The sequence below is a fragment of the Quercus suber genome, unplaced genomic scaffold, assembly GCF_002906115.3.
Source record: "Quercus suber isolate HL8 unplaced genomic scaffold, Cork oak 2.0 scaffold_987, whole genome shotgun sequence".
Taxonomy (NCBI): domain Eukaryota; kingdom Viridiplantae; phylum Streptophyta; class Magnoliopsida; order Fagales; family Fagaceae; genus Quercus; species Quercus suber.
The window spans coordinates 100,168-115,629 of NW_027070402.1; the positions used below are offsets into that span (position 1 = coordinate 100,168).

General features: G+C 36.4%; 1 protein-coding gene across 1 annotated transcript; it reads right to left on the bottom strand.

Annotated features, from left to right (window-relative positions):
* Window positions 1-1,996: 1,996 nt before the first annotated feature.
* On the bottom strand, window positions 1,997-11,216 carry LOC136065477 (callose synthase 3-like). The gene is made up of 6 exons (XM_065768690.1): window positions 11,131-11,216; window positions 9,460-9,572; window positions 9,134-9,363; window positions 8,213-9,037; window positions 7,890-7,940; window positions 1,997-2,221 (listed from the first exon to the last, which is right to left on the bottom strand). The coding sequence occupies exons 1-6, from the start codon at window positions 11,214-11,216 to the stop codon at window positions 2,021-2,023; spliced, it is 1,506 nt and encodes a 501-aa protein (XP_065624762.1). The 3' UTR covers window positions 1,997-2,020.
* Between the last annotated feature and the right edge of the window lie 4,246 nt (window positions 11,217-15,462).

Consider the following 15,462-nt stretch of genomic DNA (forward strand, 5'->3'; position numbering starts at 1 on the left):
CAGGGCGGAGCGAAGATAGGTTTAGACTTTTTAAACCCACCTCGCCCCGCCCCGCCCCTCTCCATCCCCACCTCGCCCGCGTTGGTAAGGGTTATAATTGTAAATTTTTCATATCTTAAAACCCTACTATTTAAATAACATATCAATATTAGCTTATTTTATCCTACCAAATGTGATTCTCTGCCTTTATTTTGTTATGTGTTATACTATGAGTTTTTTTGTGTGATTATCTTGTTAAACGCTTGGATATATTATTCAATTTTTAAAAAAAATTAATTTGATTTGATGAGATAAATTTAGTTATAATTTTAAATATATTTTTATTAATGAAATAGGTTTCATTAAAAAAATTGTACTAATTGTAGGGGAAATTAACAAAAAGTAAAGTTTTACAGGGTGGAGTGAGGCTTTGCGAGGCCCCAAAGGCGAGGATAGGGTGAGAAAGTTTTCCCCATCATGCGGAGTGGGGCGGGGATGGGGCAAGACAAAATCATGCGGGCGGGGACGAAGATCCCATCCTTCGGCCCCACCCCACCTCATTGCCATCCCTATACAGTACCAGTACATATACTGGTATCAAAACGTCAATGTTTCGTACCAGTTTAAATACTGGCTGCACCAACCATGTACCGACTATACCGGCCAATTTTGTGCATTATTGGCTGGTACAGGAAAAAAAAAAAAAAAAGCCTTTTTTTTTAAGTTTTGTAATTTTTTAATTTTTGTAAGGGAGAAATGGTAACTTACTTGCATTAACTTATTAGCATTATTTATTTTCTTAGTATGCAATGAACAATTAAGTTTTCTATTTTTATATTGTGTTTTTTCCTTCTTTTAATTGATGCTAAAGTTTAAAATCATGAATAATTTGTTCTAAATTGAGGTAATGTTTTATGGTAAACTTTTGTATTTATTATTATAATAATATACATATATATATATATATATATATTTATAAATATAAAAAATAACGGTAAACTCGAAACGGTATACCGGTATTGACTGATACCAAAATATTTCATTCTACCGGTCAAACTAGTACACCCTTGCTTTAAAGACAATATAATGCTTCCCTTAAGAATCCTCAGCCCTTCCTCACTCTTTAGAGTTGCAAAGATTCAAGAGGAGTACATCATAGTCAGCAAGAAGACTCTCAAACCTAAGAATGACCAAGGGGATCCTTCCATCCTTGGCTTCCCGCCCGAAAATGACCAGTCACTGAGCAGAGTCCCAAGATAATTAACCATCCAAAAGATCTCTCCAGCTCAAATAGAAGAAATATGTAAGAAGGATTTGTGCAACAATTACGATGACAAGTGGCATGTAGGTCTCTTCTTGATGGAGGGAACTTAACCCATTTCAAAGTGCACAAGATGTAGTCTATGTTGAAGAAGGTGGATGAAGAAGGGAATAAAGTGAAAAAAAATAAACACGTGGTACAAATGATTTGTATTCTGAGGAAGGAAGCAATGTATTCCAAGATGAGCATGGAGACATTTAAGGCTATGTTACAATCCCTTCACCTTGTAGATAAGGTGCTTAAAGGGAGGGGCAATGTTAGGACTTAGGAGGCCAAGAAGCTGAATAAGTGAAAGAAGCCCTAATAGAGATGGACTGTTGATCAGGAGACAGTTTGCCCCAATTGGCACTCCAAGCCTCCCAACCGTTACTTTGTTATACTCGAAGTGCCGATTGATGTTTTGAAGCCCTATCTCATGCTACTTCATACGTTGCACGTGAGAAGCCTCTAATAATATGCTATGGGGCTTGATTTGGAGTTTAAAAGCATGTTTTATTTGATTATATATGAAAAGTTTTGTCAATTTTTTTGTGACTATATATTTTCTAAAAAAGAAATTTTATATGGTTCATATTAATTACAAATAATTTTGCATTTAAAACAAAATAATATAATTTAAATAATATTTTATTTTTTAAAAGCCATATTTAAATATATAAAACATATCAATTTCAATTTTTGCCTTAAGCTCTCAAATGTATTAAGCTGGCCCTGAAAGGACTAAGAAGGTTTACTGACCTCGAGCAATCCCCATCCCGTTGGTATGAATGCTAGAATGCAGACCATTATGTCCTGAAGTGTCAAATGATGAGCTATTAAAGGAATGAAAACAGAAACAGATACCAAGGAAATTAGACCCGTGATAAGCCGAAACAAAAGCTGGAACATTGCACTTAAACGTCGCCTTCCAATGGACACAACCTGTAAAAGTTCCAATGTAAATTAAATATACTATATTATAAAGTTTGGATCATAGGAGTCGAGGTTGTAGAAAATGACTATCTTGTTGCACCAAATGGTAAATTTTTACATAATTTTCGCATAAAAAATAGTGACTAAAACATATTCTAAACACAAATAATGCTTCCTTATGATTTAAGATGACCTTTGATACTATATAGGAGTGTTGTTAAATTATATAAAAATTAGTCATTTAGTTAGTGTCACTAAAAATTAAGTTCGTAATAAAATTACATATGATATGAACTTATGTTAATATCATATAAAATATTTTTTAGATATAAAGACTGTATTTGTCATATTCGGTATAGTACATGTCACGTTTTATCAAAATCTTGATTTTATACCTAAATTAATGAAAATTTGTAGAAAAATTGAAGCACGATTATTTATCAAGAATTTCTTATAAGAATCATATTAAGATTTGTGTAACAAGTGATGTTCTTGGGTTTAANTAAGTATGTTAAAATTATTATCATAATTACTATAAGTGAAACTCTATTGCCAATTTTTTTTTTTTTTTTGGGTAAAAAAATACCACTCTAATTAAAATTCCAATATCTAGAATTTTAGAGTTTTGAAAGAGATTTGACCGTTTATTTTATAGTATTCTAATAACCTATCATGATTTTTTGCTTTGTTTTTGTGGGGTCCAAATTTTGTAGCTCCAACCCAAAAGGTTTGGATTATGAGCCCAACGAACTCGGAATAATGAATTTGTAGAGAGTGGATGAAAAAGCTGGGCAAGTTATGAATTTAGCAACAGTCAACTATGATATACGAGGATGAACTAACGTAAAAACACGCTTGAAAGCTCAATAAACTGAAATCCGAAGAGGTATATTATTGATTGAAAAATGAATACAGTTCTTAGAGCTACAGTAACATCTTTTTCCTCTCCTTCCCCTTTTTTTTTCCTCATCTTTTCTTTAGAGGCCTATTCCATTTATATATCCTTCTTCTAAATCATCTTCATCGTACACCTATTCTTCATCTAAGCATTCACCTGAGTACATGTCACATCAGAGATCTTCTTTAGTTTCCATGAGTGGTGGTAGTTGAGGCTGCACTGTTCAGGGGTCTTCTCCACATAAATGCGGCCAGGAAAGTTGCTACAGTGCATTAAATACGGTGGTAGCAGCTTTTCCTTTTAGATATTTCTTCGTTCTTATCATCTCCAGGCATGTCCAAAGCTTGTCCTTGTCATTGAAGTTGTTAGAAAGATCACTCAAACCTTCCATATATTTGCTTGATCAAGTCCCTTTGTATTCGAGGAGAATGACCTCTTTGGACCACTGGGGCTCTCTTCAAACTATACTCCTTGTTCATTTCCAGGTATATCTCTTCCACATGGACTCCTTCTCAACCACTTTTTCTCTTTGGACACATAGTAATATTCAAATAGGGCCTTAGGCCCAACATGTCTGAGTTCACACGTGTATGAGGAGAAAAAATAGGATTTTGATTTGTTATGAAATAAAAATTTGAAACCCAAAAATATCTGAGTTCACACGTGTATGAGCATAGATTTAGGCGCTTCATCATTGCTGTTGTCGTTTCAGTATTCCCAAGGCGCTATTAATTACTCCAGGCAGTGCTTTGTCTCTGGCATCCAACGGTGGATTATTGATCTAATGAACGTGGTTCTTCCTTAGAATTTGGGCGGGATGACTCCCACCCTTTCATTTGTCCCTATATAAAGCCTTAGAAGAGGTTATTTCTCCTTTACTTTGCAGATTCTCAGATTTTCCAGCGAACTCGAGCATTCACACCCACCAAGCCCTTCCAGTTACCAATTCTAATTCTTCCCAGAATCTGTAAGAATCTTTCCACGAGTTTGAAGATCGCTCTCCGATTTAGTTTGTGTAAATTCTCCCTTACTCAAACCTTTCATCTTCTCCTCGGCTAGCTTCCTCGGCCTTCGAGTAGTCACTCCCCAGCCACTGTGTTTAGTGTTTCCTCCTCTTTGTTTTAACTGAGATGGGTAGATTTTAGTATATGGTGGATAGCCCCGCCCAGATGGAGGAATTTAGGGCAATATATCGCATACCTCACGATGTGGGTTTGAGATATTGTCCTCCAGAAAAGTTACTGATAGATCGAGGGGTGGGCGAAGTTATAATCCCCATTATCGCCTTCCTAGAAGGGGGAATGACTATCCCTATGGGTCCTATTACCAGAGATTACCTCCGAAACCATAGGCTTAGTCCTGACCAATGTGCGCCTAACGTATTTAGAATCTTAGGAGCAGTTGATGATTTGAACCGTCATCTAGGATTGGGACTCACTTGGCTCGACGTGATACATATGAACGAGTGTCGTAGCCAGAAAGAAGCGGGATACTATCTTAAATCCCGATCCAACGTTGTTAGGCTTGTCTTCTGCCTTCCCAAATCTAACAAAGGGATGAAAGACGACTATCTGATTGTCTTGGGCGCGTGGCATGACGGTCTTCATTGCCCAACCCAACCAGGAGAGTCAAGTAGGACATCCTAGATTTAGGTTTCCTAACAATAGATTTAGGATCTCTGTTTTTTAACAATTTTGTCTTCTCTTTGTATCATTATTTTCAAGTCTTTGACTAAGTTCTATTGTGATACTAACAGATAAACAACACGTTTCTCCTTGGCTCAGCCTCACAAACGTCCCTGCGCTCAATTACTTACTACGATCACAAATTTTTGTAAGTGAAGACGAGCAACTCCGATCCGTACCCCTCATTCTTGGTTTCACGCCGAAATCAACTGATTTTCAACCAGTCGGCAACGCGATAAAACAAGGAGACCATCGCATCAATCGCATAGACGTTGCTCGGAAAGACTTTTTAGCTCCGTTTAACCTTGCCCCTGTGTCACATCCAAATCCGCAAGGTATACCACTGCTCCTCCAACCCATTCAATAGGCTCCCCTCGAACCAGTAGCAGTAGGTGAAAGAGTTGCTTCATCAACCGCTTCGCTTGACGAGCAGATTGATAAGTTCAAGTTTGAAGGGGAAGTTTCAGGAGGGGTTCAAGTTTTAGACGCCGAGGAGAGACTAACAGGCAATCCAGTGTTCTCCTAGAGAGAATAGACATACTCGACGATTCTTCCGAAGAAGACATGGCAAGCCTGAGGGACTTGATGAAGAGTAGAAATAGAAAAGCTGGGCCTAAAGAGACTAGTACGTCTCAACCATCGATTAGTCTTCCTCCACCACCTCCTCAGGTTTCTTCGGATCTCGGCTTAAAGCAATTGCCAGATCCGAAGAAGAAAAGGCCCCTCACCGATAATGAAAAAAGGGAGGTGGTGCCTCCAAAAGGACCTAAGCAACCGAAAGTGGTCAAAGACCACCTGAGCAAAAGGGCTTCGTCCACCGAGAGCCGAGATGACTCTCTCATAGCAGAGGTGCGCCGAGGACCTCGCACCTGGTCTCCTAGGCTGGAATTGGATGGTGCTCCTATCCCCTGGGAGACCTCCCTCAGGAGTTATAGTGGAGGGAAAGCAGGTCTCGTTGCTGAGGCACTGGAGCAACCACTGCTCCTCCCACGAGACATGGAGTCATACAGGCACTTCAGCTAGTATGAACTCTTCTTATCCCTTAAAAGGGATTTAGCTATGGTAAGCGAATTGATCCATTTCCTCAATTTAAGATGCTAGTCTTTTTCATTCACCCCCTTTCTTTGCTTTATATTGAAAATTTTCATTCTGCTATGTAGATTACTCAGCAAGTTTATGTAGCCGAGGAGTGGAACAAAAAGTCCTACACTGAAGCCTAAGTGGAGGCCCACTCTCGGTCTAAGGCAGAAAAATCGCTGGGCAGTTTGAAGGAAGATTATGCCCATCTACCCGAGCAATTGAAAGAGATGACTAAGCAGAGGAATAGTTTAGATGCGGGTCTTAAAAATGCCGAGAAGCAGGCCGAAGACCAACGCCAGCAGCTGAATTTGACTGAGATCAATTTGGAATCAGAGAGAGCACTGGTGAAGGGTCTTCGGGCTGAGCTTTAAAAAGCCAGGAAGACCGCCAAGTTGGCCGAAAAGGACGCTCAGTTGGCCAAGGAGGCACTCGAGCTTTTCCCACAGACGGTGCCAATTGTGGGGTTAAATTTTGTAGCCCCAGCCCAAAAGGTTTGGATTATGAGCCCAATGAACCCAGAATAATGAATTTGTAGAGAGTGAGTGAAAAAGTTTGGCAAGTTATGAATTTAGCAACAGTCAACTATGATATACGGGAATGAACTAACGTAAAAACACGCTTGAAAGCTCAATAAACTGAAATCCAAAGAGGTATATTATTGATTGAAAAATGAATACAGTTCTTAGAGCTACAGTAACATCTTTTTCCTCTCATTCCCCTTTTTTTTTCCTCCTCTTTTCTTTAGAGGTCTATTCCATTTATATATCCTTCTTCTAAATCATCTTCATCATACACTTATTCTTCATCTAAGTATTCACCTGAGTACATGTTACATCAGATATCTTCTTTAGTTTCCCATGAGTGGTGGTAGCTGAGGCTGCACTGTTTAGGAGTATTCTTCACATAAATGCGGCCATGAAAGTTGCTGCAGTGCATTAAATACGGTGGTAGCAGCTTTTCCTTTTAGATATTTCTCCGTTCTTATCATCTCCAGGCATACCCAAAGCTTGTCCTTGTCATTGAAGTTGTTAGAAAGATCACTCGAACCTTTCATATATTTGCTTGATCAAGTCCCTTCGTATCCGAGGAGAATGACCTCTTCAGACCACTGGGGCTCTCTTCGGACTATACTTCTCGTTCATTTCCAAGTATATCTCTTCCACATAGACTCATTCTCAACCACTTTTTCTCTTCGGACACACAGTAATATTCAAATACGGCCCTAGGCCCAACACGTGATGTTGGGCTTTTACCCCCACAATTTTATTGATAAATGTTGCACTACAAAAATAGAAGTCCTATAGCCACATTTTAAAAACGTTTGCGCTAAATGACTCAACAAAAATATTACGATCCTTACAATATGCTTTAGATAACAGTTAATTTTTATTTTTATTTGCATTTCATTGCTCATTGTTATTTATTATTATTATTATTTTAAGTAATATAAAATTTCATCGGGTATAATTTTTGATGTAGGCGATTTTCATACTCTATTCCATACCAACAAAAAAAATATTATCGTATTTTACCCATTTCCGTATTACTTTGAACACAAGAATGAGATTATATTTAGCTATAGTTTAGTTTAAATCCTTTTAAGATTTTCCAATTATTCTTAGGAATACAATTATGCACTTAAAATTTTATAGAAAAAAATATTAAAAGTGAATTTCAATTAACTCAATTGATAAAAAAATTGTTATACAATAAAAACATTAATTTGCATAAAAGATAGGCATATTTTAGAGAATTTAAAAAGTTGCGTGAGGATATTTTTGTATACAAAATAATAAAACCCAAACAAGAAATCCTCTTATTAGTAGTATAGATATAAATAAATCAATAAATAAAAATCCATAGAAACCATATCACGAGGCATGCATTTAGTAAATTTTAAGCATCAAAAACTTGTTGCTGATGTGATGTGGTATCAGGCCGTAGAGCGTTCTATGATATTTTCCTCAATTAAAGAAGGTATTAATCTAGGAGTCTAGAGGCTTACGCCACTCACCTTCATCACCAAAAATATGACAATGATCACGAGCCATGAAACTCCATAAACCTGTTAATCATCTTAAATTAATTAGAATTATTGTCCCAGATAATTATAATAAATATCAAATGCATTTCAAAAGAGTAATATTAGAGGTATAAAATTTGTTACAATCCTTTCAAGCTTACTAAGGTGGCAAGTTGGGGTACCTAGAAATGTGGGTTCATCATTAATATCATATTTTCATCCACATTCCAATTTGTCATCCTAATAAGTTGTGAAAGTGTGAACATCAATTTACTCTTTTTGATATTATTGTTGAAGGAAAACATAGTATATACCCGAAAGCTTCTGGTTTTGTTGGTAATGTTCAAATGATATAGAAGCCCATACTGATAGATGAAAAAGCGCAATGATAGCAATATCTCAACAATAAAACCACTTTTCCCGGAATGACAGAGATATATTTGGTCCATTTCCCACCAAGATTCCCAACTTTTTTCAGGAGGTACACCTATCCCTCCTTGGTTGCTTATCCATTTATTCCAATCTGCCCAGTCATCAACAATTTTTTGCCACTCAAACCCTAATGGATTGAAGAGGAAAGGAGCAAAAAGCCATGTTCCCACCATGAACCATATTGATAAAATGATCAGGAAATGGGAAACCGCACCACTATGTGATTGGCCCAATATTTGGTACACAAGAAGCAGAATCATCAGTTCAATGCCCTTAATAAAATGGCTGCGAGAATAGAGCCTGTAGTTCATAGAAAATTTAACATGGAACAGTGCAAAACCTCGACCCATACCCATGACTTGTCTTATCCCATGAAGCAATGTCTTTCCATAATAATGGGTCTTTGTTGCCAAAGAAAATGTGAAGAAGACAGGAGCCAACTGTAAGTGCATTAATATGAATTCTGCCAATGGCACTTGCATTAATATGAAATCAGTTAACACACTACGGAATCCACTTTCCAAACTAGTTTGCATCATCAATGGCAAGGACAGAAGAAATCCAATTTGCACAAAAGACTGAGAAGCAAGCGCTTCCTTAAGAGGCTTATTTTGAAGATCTCGCTCAGTACTCAGCTCCTTTTCAAGTCCACTGAGAATGAGATAAAGGCGGCCATAGAGAAACACATAGACCGCGAGCACAGTCAGCTGTCAAAACCACAAAACAGAGTGATTCACAGCATTATATGGGATCATATATATATATATATATATATAGGAAAATACATTAAATATCATACATACCAAGGTACTGAAATAGAAACCAACTGTGGTGAAATAAACTGACAACATATGGAAGAAATCAAATCGTTGCCCAAGCCTATACATGTCACGACTCAAAGTCTGCTCACCATTCCCTCCAGCCATCCTTGACTCAAACATTGTGATCTGTTGAAGGCCAACATCCCTTCCTTTACCAACTTGTATATATTCATGATGAGTAACATGTCCTTCACGTAATGTAGTACTGAAACCTGCAGACAATGGACAGATGGAAAGACAAAATGGTCAACCCATGATCACATACTCATTTAGTCTAGTATGAAACAAGTTCTCCAGCAAGAAAATGCCTGCAAATATGTCCTCCGTTAGATTGATGACTTTTGAAGCTTTGCTAACACCCCCTCTAGTAAGATGGAACAGCCTATCAAACACATCAGGATGACCATAATGGAACCGTACTCTGAATGAGAAGCAGAAAATTTTGGATTCAGACCATTTGACTCGAACATTAACTAATCAAAGGGCATGTCAAAACGGAAAAATGTGACTGAAAAATATGTAAAATTTGGGTACAGAAATTTCCATTCATATTTTAATTTCATAAAGGAATGCAAACTTAAGAATGCTATTAACCGCTGAATTAAGAACTCAATAGTTGAAGATGACGGCTCAAGTGTTATACAATCTGCAGTTTATAACTTGTAAATATTTTCCTTACTAGTCGTTTAGTTCAGTTCTGATGTATTAAAGATAGCTTTAGTAAGTCACATGTAATTACATCATTGGTTCATTAGTGATGTACAGTAAAGTTAGTCAAAGAATCAGTTTCTCTGTTTGACTTTAGCTGAACTCTGCATCTTGTATAAATAAGCAGAAGATTGTATATATAACAGAATGAATAAGAGTTATGATTAGTTTTTCTCCCAAGACCTGTTTCTCTCAAATTTAACATGGTATTAGAACGAAATTAGCCCAATTTTCCTTGGTTTCCTAGTTCTTCTCTTTCAATGAATTAGCACAGCGAACAAATTCATTACTGATTTCCTAATTTTATCTGGTTCGATCGTGGTCCTTATATTTATTTCTAATTCAATCTTGTTTCTCACAAATTGTTCTTCTTAATTTGATCTTGTTCAGTCCTGATTTAAGATCAAAACCCTAATTTGATCTTGTTCTTCAACAATTTCTTCAGACTCCTTCCTGTACAGCTTTGAATTGCAATTTGATTCTCACTAAGTGACTTCAATGACGGATTCTTCAGCAGCCTCTCAAACTGGTGTTTCAATTCGGGATGATACATCAAGCCTTTGTTAGAATTGAGTTTCTATTAATTGGGTTTTTTGGTTTCATAAAACTGGTTGTAACTTGGATGTGACTCAATTAATATTACTGGAGGGTCCATTAATTTGTTGGGATCAAATTTAGTGTTGGGCCTTGTCACACCTTGTTTAATTGGGCTTATGCTACGGTCTAATATGTAGTAGAGTACAGGGTTTTAAACCTGATCCATGATGGGTGAATGCTCATTGTATATAAGGCTAGGCACCTTCTCAACTCCTAACATTAAACAAAAACCTAGATCTCAAAAGAGTAGGGTGACTTGTCCCATTGAGAGCTGTCTTGAAAGGAGGAGTATGGAAAGTGTTAAAAATACTGAATTAGGTTATCGCATTATTTTTTATTATTTTGGGTGTACTGTGTAGAATCCAAGGACGAGATAAGAGCTTGAAACCGATCTTAGAGCAGGGTGCATGTTTCTTGTGAGTAAGCTACATCTTCCACATGTTGCTCCTATATCTATTGTTACCGTTTCCATTTCTATAGCATATCTTCCCTTGCTCTTTGGCATGACTAATTTGGTCATGCACCTTCCTCTCGAGAATAACACTTAGCTTCTAAAGGTCTGTTAGGTATAGTGTCGAAAGAAAAGTTTGATTGTATTTCATGTTAGTTAGGAAAACAACTAGTTTTTCCTTTTAATAATAATTAATCGATGTCTACTGGTATCGTTGACTTACTTCATTTTGATGTCTGGAGGTCTTCCCCTGTCATTAGTATTGGTGGATTTCGATATTTTCTGATCTTTGTTGATGATTATTCTCATTATATTTGGATTTTTCATATGAAATCTAATTTTTGCTTGTTACAAATCTACTATAACTTTGCAAAAATGGTTGAAACTCAAATTTTCAAATGCATCAAAACATGCTTTCTAAAGTATTTTGCATTCATGTGACACTATTCATAATTAACTAACTGATCCCAAAGATACCTCATGAAGCTATGGAAGGCAGTAAAGTGCTTGGATGGTTCCTATCAAAACTGACATAGAGTGACCATAAGATTATGCAATTAGAGCCAATGAACCGACACTAAAGTAGTGGAGGTAGCTAGGTGATAATTTGATGGTTGGTGTCATTCTAATCTTCAAGACGAAGAGCATAGGCACCATCAGTCTATTCCTCTTATTGTGTGCGAGCTTTGTGTTGGTTAGTCATATAAAGCCACAATTTGCGACCGAAATTGAGTCCTTTAAGAGCTGTTGTCTCTATTACGGACGACTTGAATAGGAATGGAGACTATAAACCTCAAATGGAAAAATAGACTACAAAAATGGTAAAAATGCATGTGGACCAAAAGTCCACACTGTTAAAGTCAACGTTGAGAAAGGTTTCTTTCCCCAGTTCAGATTGAATTTTTTTTTTTTTTTTGAGAATCAGTTCAGATTGATTTAGAATTGTGGTTTGAGTTGGTTCGGGTCAGGTTGGTGTGACATCTGACGTGGCAATTGTGCTGACGTGCTCCTAGGGTTGATGTGGCAAGTTAAAGGGAGGACATCTGGCAATGTGCGTGTGCACCACATAAGTTGTCAAATGTTAGGTGTGTGAGAGCACGTGTTTAGCTTGTGGGTACGTGTAACAAAAGTTTGAAGAACCAGTTGGCGCCTGCGGCGGAGTTTCAGGCTATTTCCAGAGTCGTTGAACTAGCGATGCTTTGATATGTTGACCCGTGTATGTTTTGCTTGGTTTTATGTCCAATTAGAGTGGATTCACGATGAACAAAAACTACAATGATGCAGGTCTTGGTTGGCAGCTGTGGTTCGCTTATGAGGAAGTCAAAGGTAGCAAAAACAGAGCCTACTAAGAGTGTGTTTGGGAAGTGATGAAAGTTGAAACTTATTAGAGTTTTTAGCTTATTTTTGCTACTATTCATGAGTCGCATTGTACTATTCAACTAGTTTTTAGCTTTTTTTCTATAATACTTTTAGCAAAAAATTTCAATTTCTGTTAAATACACTATTCCTAAACCAACCCTAAGACAAGACTAAAAAGAAGAGTCAAAAGGACTCCATAACATGCCAAAGTTTGAAACTTTGAATGACTTATTATATTTGGACTATGTATTATTGTATAAGAGACTTCCTTCTTCTTCTTCTTTTATTTTTTTATTTTTAATTTTGATAGGGTATGTGTGTTGTACATGTAAAGTGTACTACACATGTATTATAGAGGTAAAATGGGGTTAAGCCCATTGGACTTATGGTCTAACACTTTATGCTGAACTGAAATTTTCTAAATATATTTGTAATGCTTGATATTATTTTTATATCATTTTCATTATTTGATGGCATCAACAAATGTTATTAGAAAAATTTACTCACTGTTTGTTTTCTCCAGTAAAAGGCAAACCCAAAGTCGAAAGATAGGAAAAATATTAATCTCAATCCTCAATATTTTGGGCTCATTAAGTCATTGCTAGGAAGTTTGCCAATACTTCCATTTAAAGTATAGGGTCATGCTAATGAATGCCTTTAGGGCACTAGTTAAAAATTCATTTTAAGAAAATTTTAATATCACTTTTATAGAAAATGAAAAAAGTTGTCAAAACATTAATTGTTAATTTTTTTTTCTTTTCATATAAAAACTTTCTTTAACTGGATTTTTAACAAGTGCTCTCGTTAGCATTTCCCTAAAGTATAAAAGGTCATTTTTCTAAACTTCTTTTGTAGCTGCATTAACTTTGCTGTGCTTTGGATTCGACTCTACTCTATTTTTGTCCGTGTAAAAGCTAGCTTAGTACTTTCGTTGTGTTTGTGCAAGCTTCTCACACAAAAGCCACGTGACTGTAGCAGCCTGAATTTTATTTTACGTGTGAAATGGAGTGTGGATCATTTTTTTTCTGGTCCACACTGTGTAAGATACCCGTTTTTGCGAATTGTAACTGGATAAGATGAGCTCAAAAGCCCAAAAAAGGCAAGGCGCAAAGGCTCAACAAAGAAGCCCAACAAAACGAGTCACTGGGTTGGGCCTAAAAGCCCAAAAGAAGAAAAGTCAATGATGCTTAAAGCCCACACTTCGGCTAAGAGAAAGATAAATAAAGAGTAATCCGCAGCAAAACACCCTAGAATATGGGTAGTAGGTGGAACTCGAGGATGGCCCACCATCCCTTGAATGGGGAACAAAACAATGAGGATAGCCATTACAAAAAGGATCCTCTAAGAAGAGTAAAACTTGGGTTTAGCACGGCCCAAACACCAAGAGAAGAGCATAAAGCCCAAAAAGGGTCTTTTGCAAAATGACTTGGGCACCATAGAACAAACCGGACCTAAAACCCTTTTGATTCTATGAAGAGTAACAAGCCCGTAAAGGCCCAATCCCTTTGTATAAAGGGATAAGAATCAAACCCTTATCCTCAAAAGGGAGAGGGGCATGATGAAAGGAAGGACAGAGAGAGAGAAAGAAGCGGGTAACACATTATCAATGATGGAGCGAAATCCCAAAGAAAGACAAGCAGGGTGAGGCTGGGGGCTATCATGCAACGATTTCAAAATAAGAAAATTCGTAAAAGGAAATTGTAAGACTTTATGTATTTGTGTGTTTTTTTTGTTAATATATGAAGTTCTCTTTTTATTAGATTTTGTATAATTTATCTTTCTTAATGATCACCAAAAAAAAAAAATTCCTGAAGCCGCCATTGATTATTATATTTATTCGTTTCTTTGATTATATGGATTGACAGCACTTGTGCTAACAATCATTGGGCTATTTATATATAGAGCTCAAATTTGGTAAGAATGGGGTGTAAAACATGTTTTATACCATCCAACAAGAGATTGTCACATCAAGTTTTTACTTAAAACTCAATATATCATACCATATATAATAACATCTCAATATACTCACAGTAAAATTCGATTTTCAAATGGGTATTAGAATTGATTGAGTGTAGTTGTGCCTATTATTTAATATGTAATATGATGATGTTGCATGTTGGGATTGAAGGGGTAGAACCTGAATTTTACACCACAGCCTTATATATATTGTTCATGTGTCTTAAAGTGTCTGGTTCACAAGTTTGATCCTATAGAGAGAACCAAACCTAACTTCCTAAATACTGAAAAGCCTTAGCCCAAGTCCATAGACAGTTGTAGACACCTCAATTTTTTTCTGTACCCCTTAATAAATTTTGGTTTCTGGCCCCAATGATAAGCTTGACATATGTCAACCTAGGGTAATTAAAGAATTCACAATAGTTTAGAAGTAATCACAACTCTAAAGTGCTCAAATCGCTTTGAAATCGATACTGAAAAATAACATTTTCTCACTATTTTGACCATAAATTTTTATCCACAAAAAAGTGAGTGAGGCTTGTTTCATTGGAAAGTAAACATCCGGGCTTCAATTTAAACACAAATTTTGCCTAATTTGAATTTATATTGAGTAAGTTATATTTGAAGCCAAGCCATTAAAACTGTTAGGATTAGGGTATGCATACGCATGAATCAAGGGTGCATGCACACCCTCAAAAGATGCGTATGCAGGCCAATTTTCTGAGCAATGGAACTTCAATTTTGGAGGCCCAAAACATCATTCTTTGATGTGGGTCGGCCTTTAGACCCTTGGGAAGGTTCAAAGACCATTAAAAAGCCCCAAAAACCCTAATTTTAATATATAAATACTCATCTTATGTCTCCAATTAAAACCCTAACTAGAGAGTGTGATTTTTTGGCCTCTATCTTCTCTAAAACCCTATTTTCTTTTTTCAAAACCCTAGGGTAGCACATTAGCACATTTTTTACAAAATTAAAACCTCTCTTTAGTTAATTCTAAGGCAGAAAGTTGTTTTCCAAATTGTTTTCTAAAACCTTTTCAAAATATTTTGTTCTTGAGTTGTGATTACTAACTATTGTTGTGTTCTTTAATTATTCTTGTTCCCTCAATCTAATATTTGTGTTATAGGCACTGATGGGTCGGTTAAACTATCTCAAATCTGTGATTCTAAAGCAAGTTGAATCTCTTTTTTCATGATTTCTCACTTTGCTACATAGGATTCACATGGTTCTTTGTTCA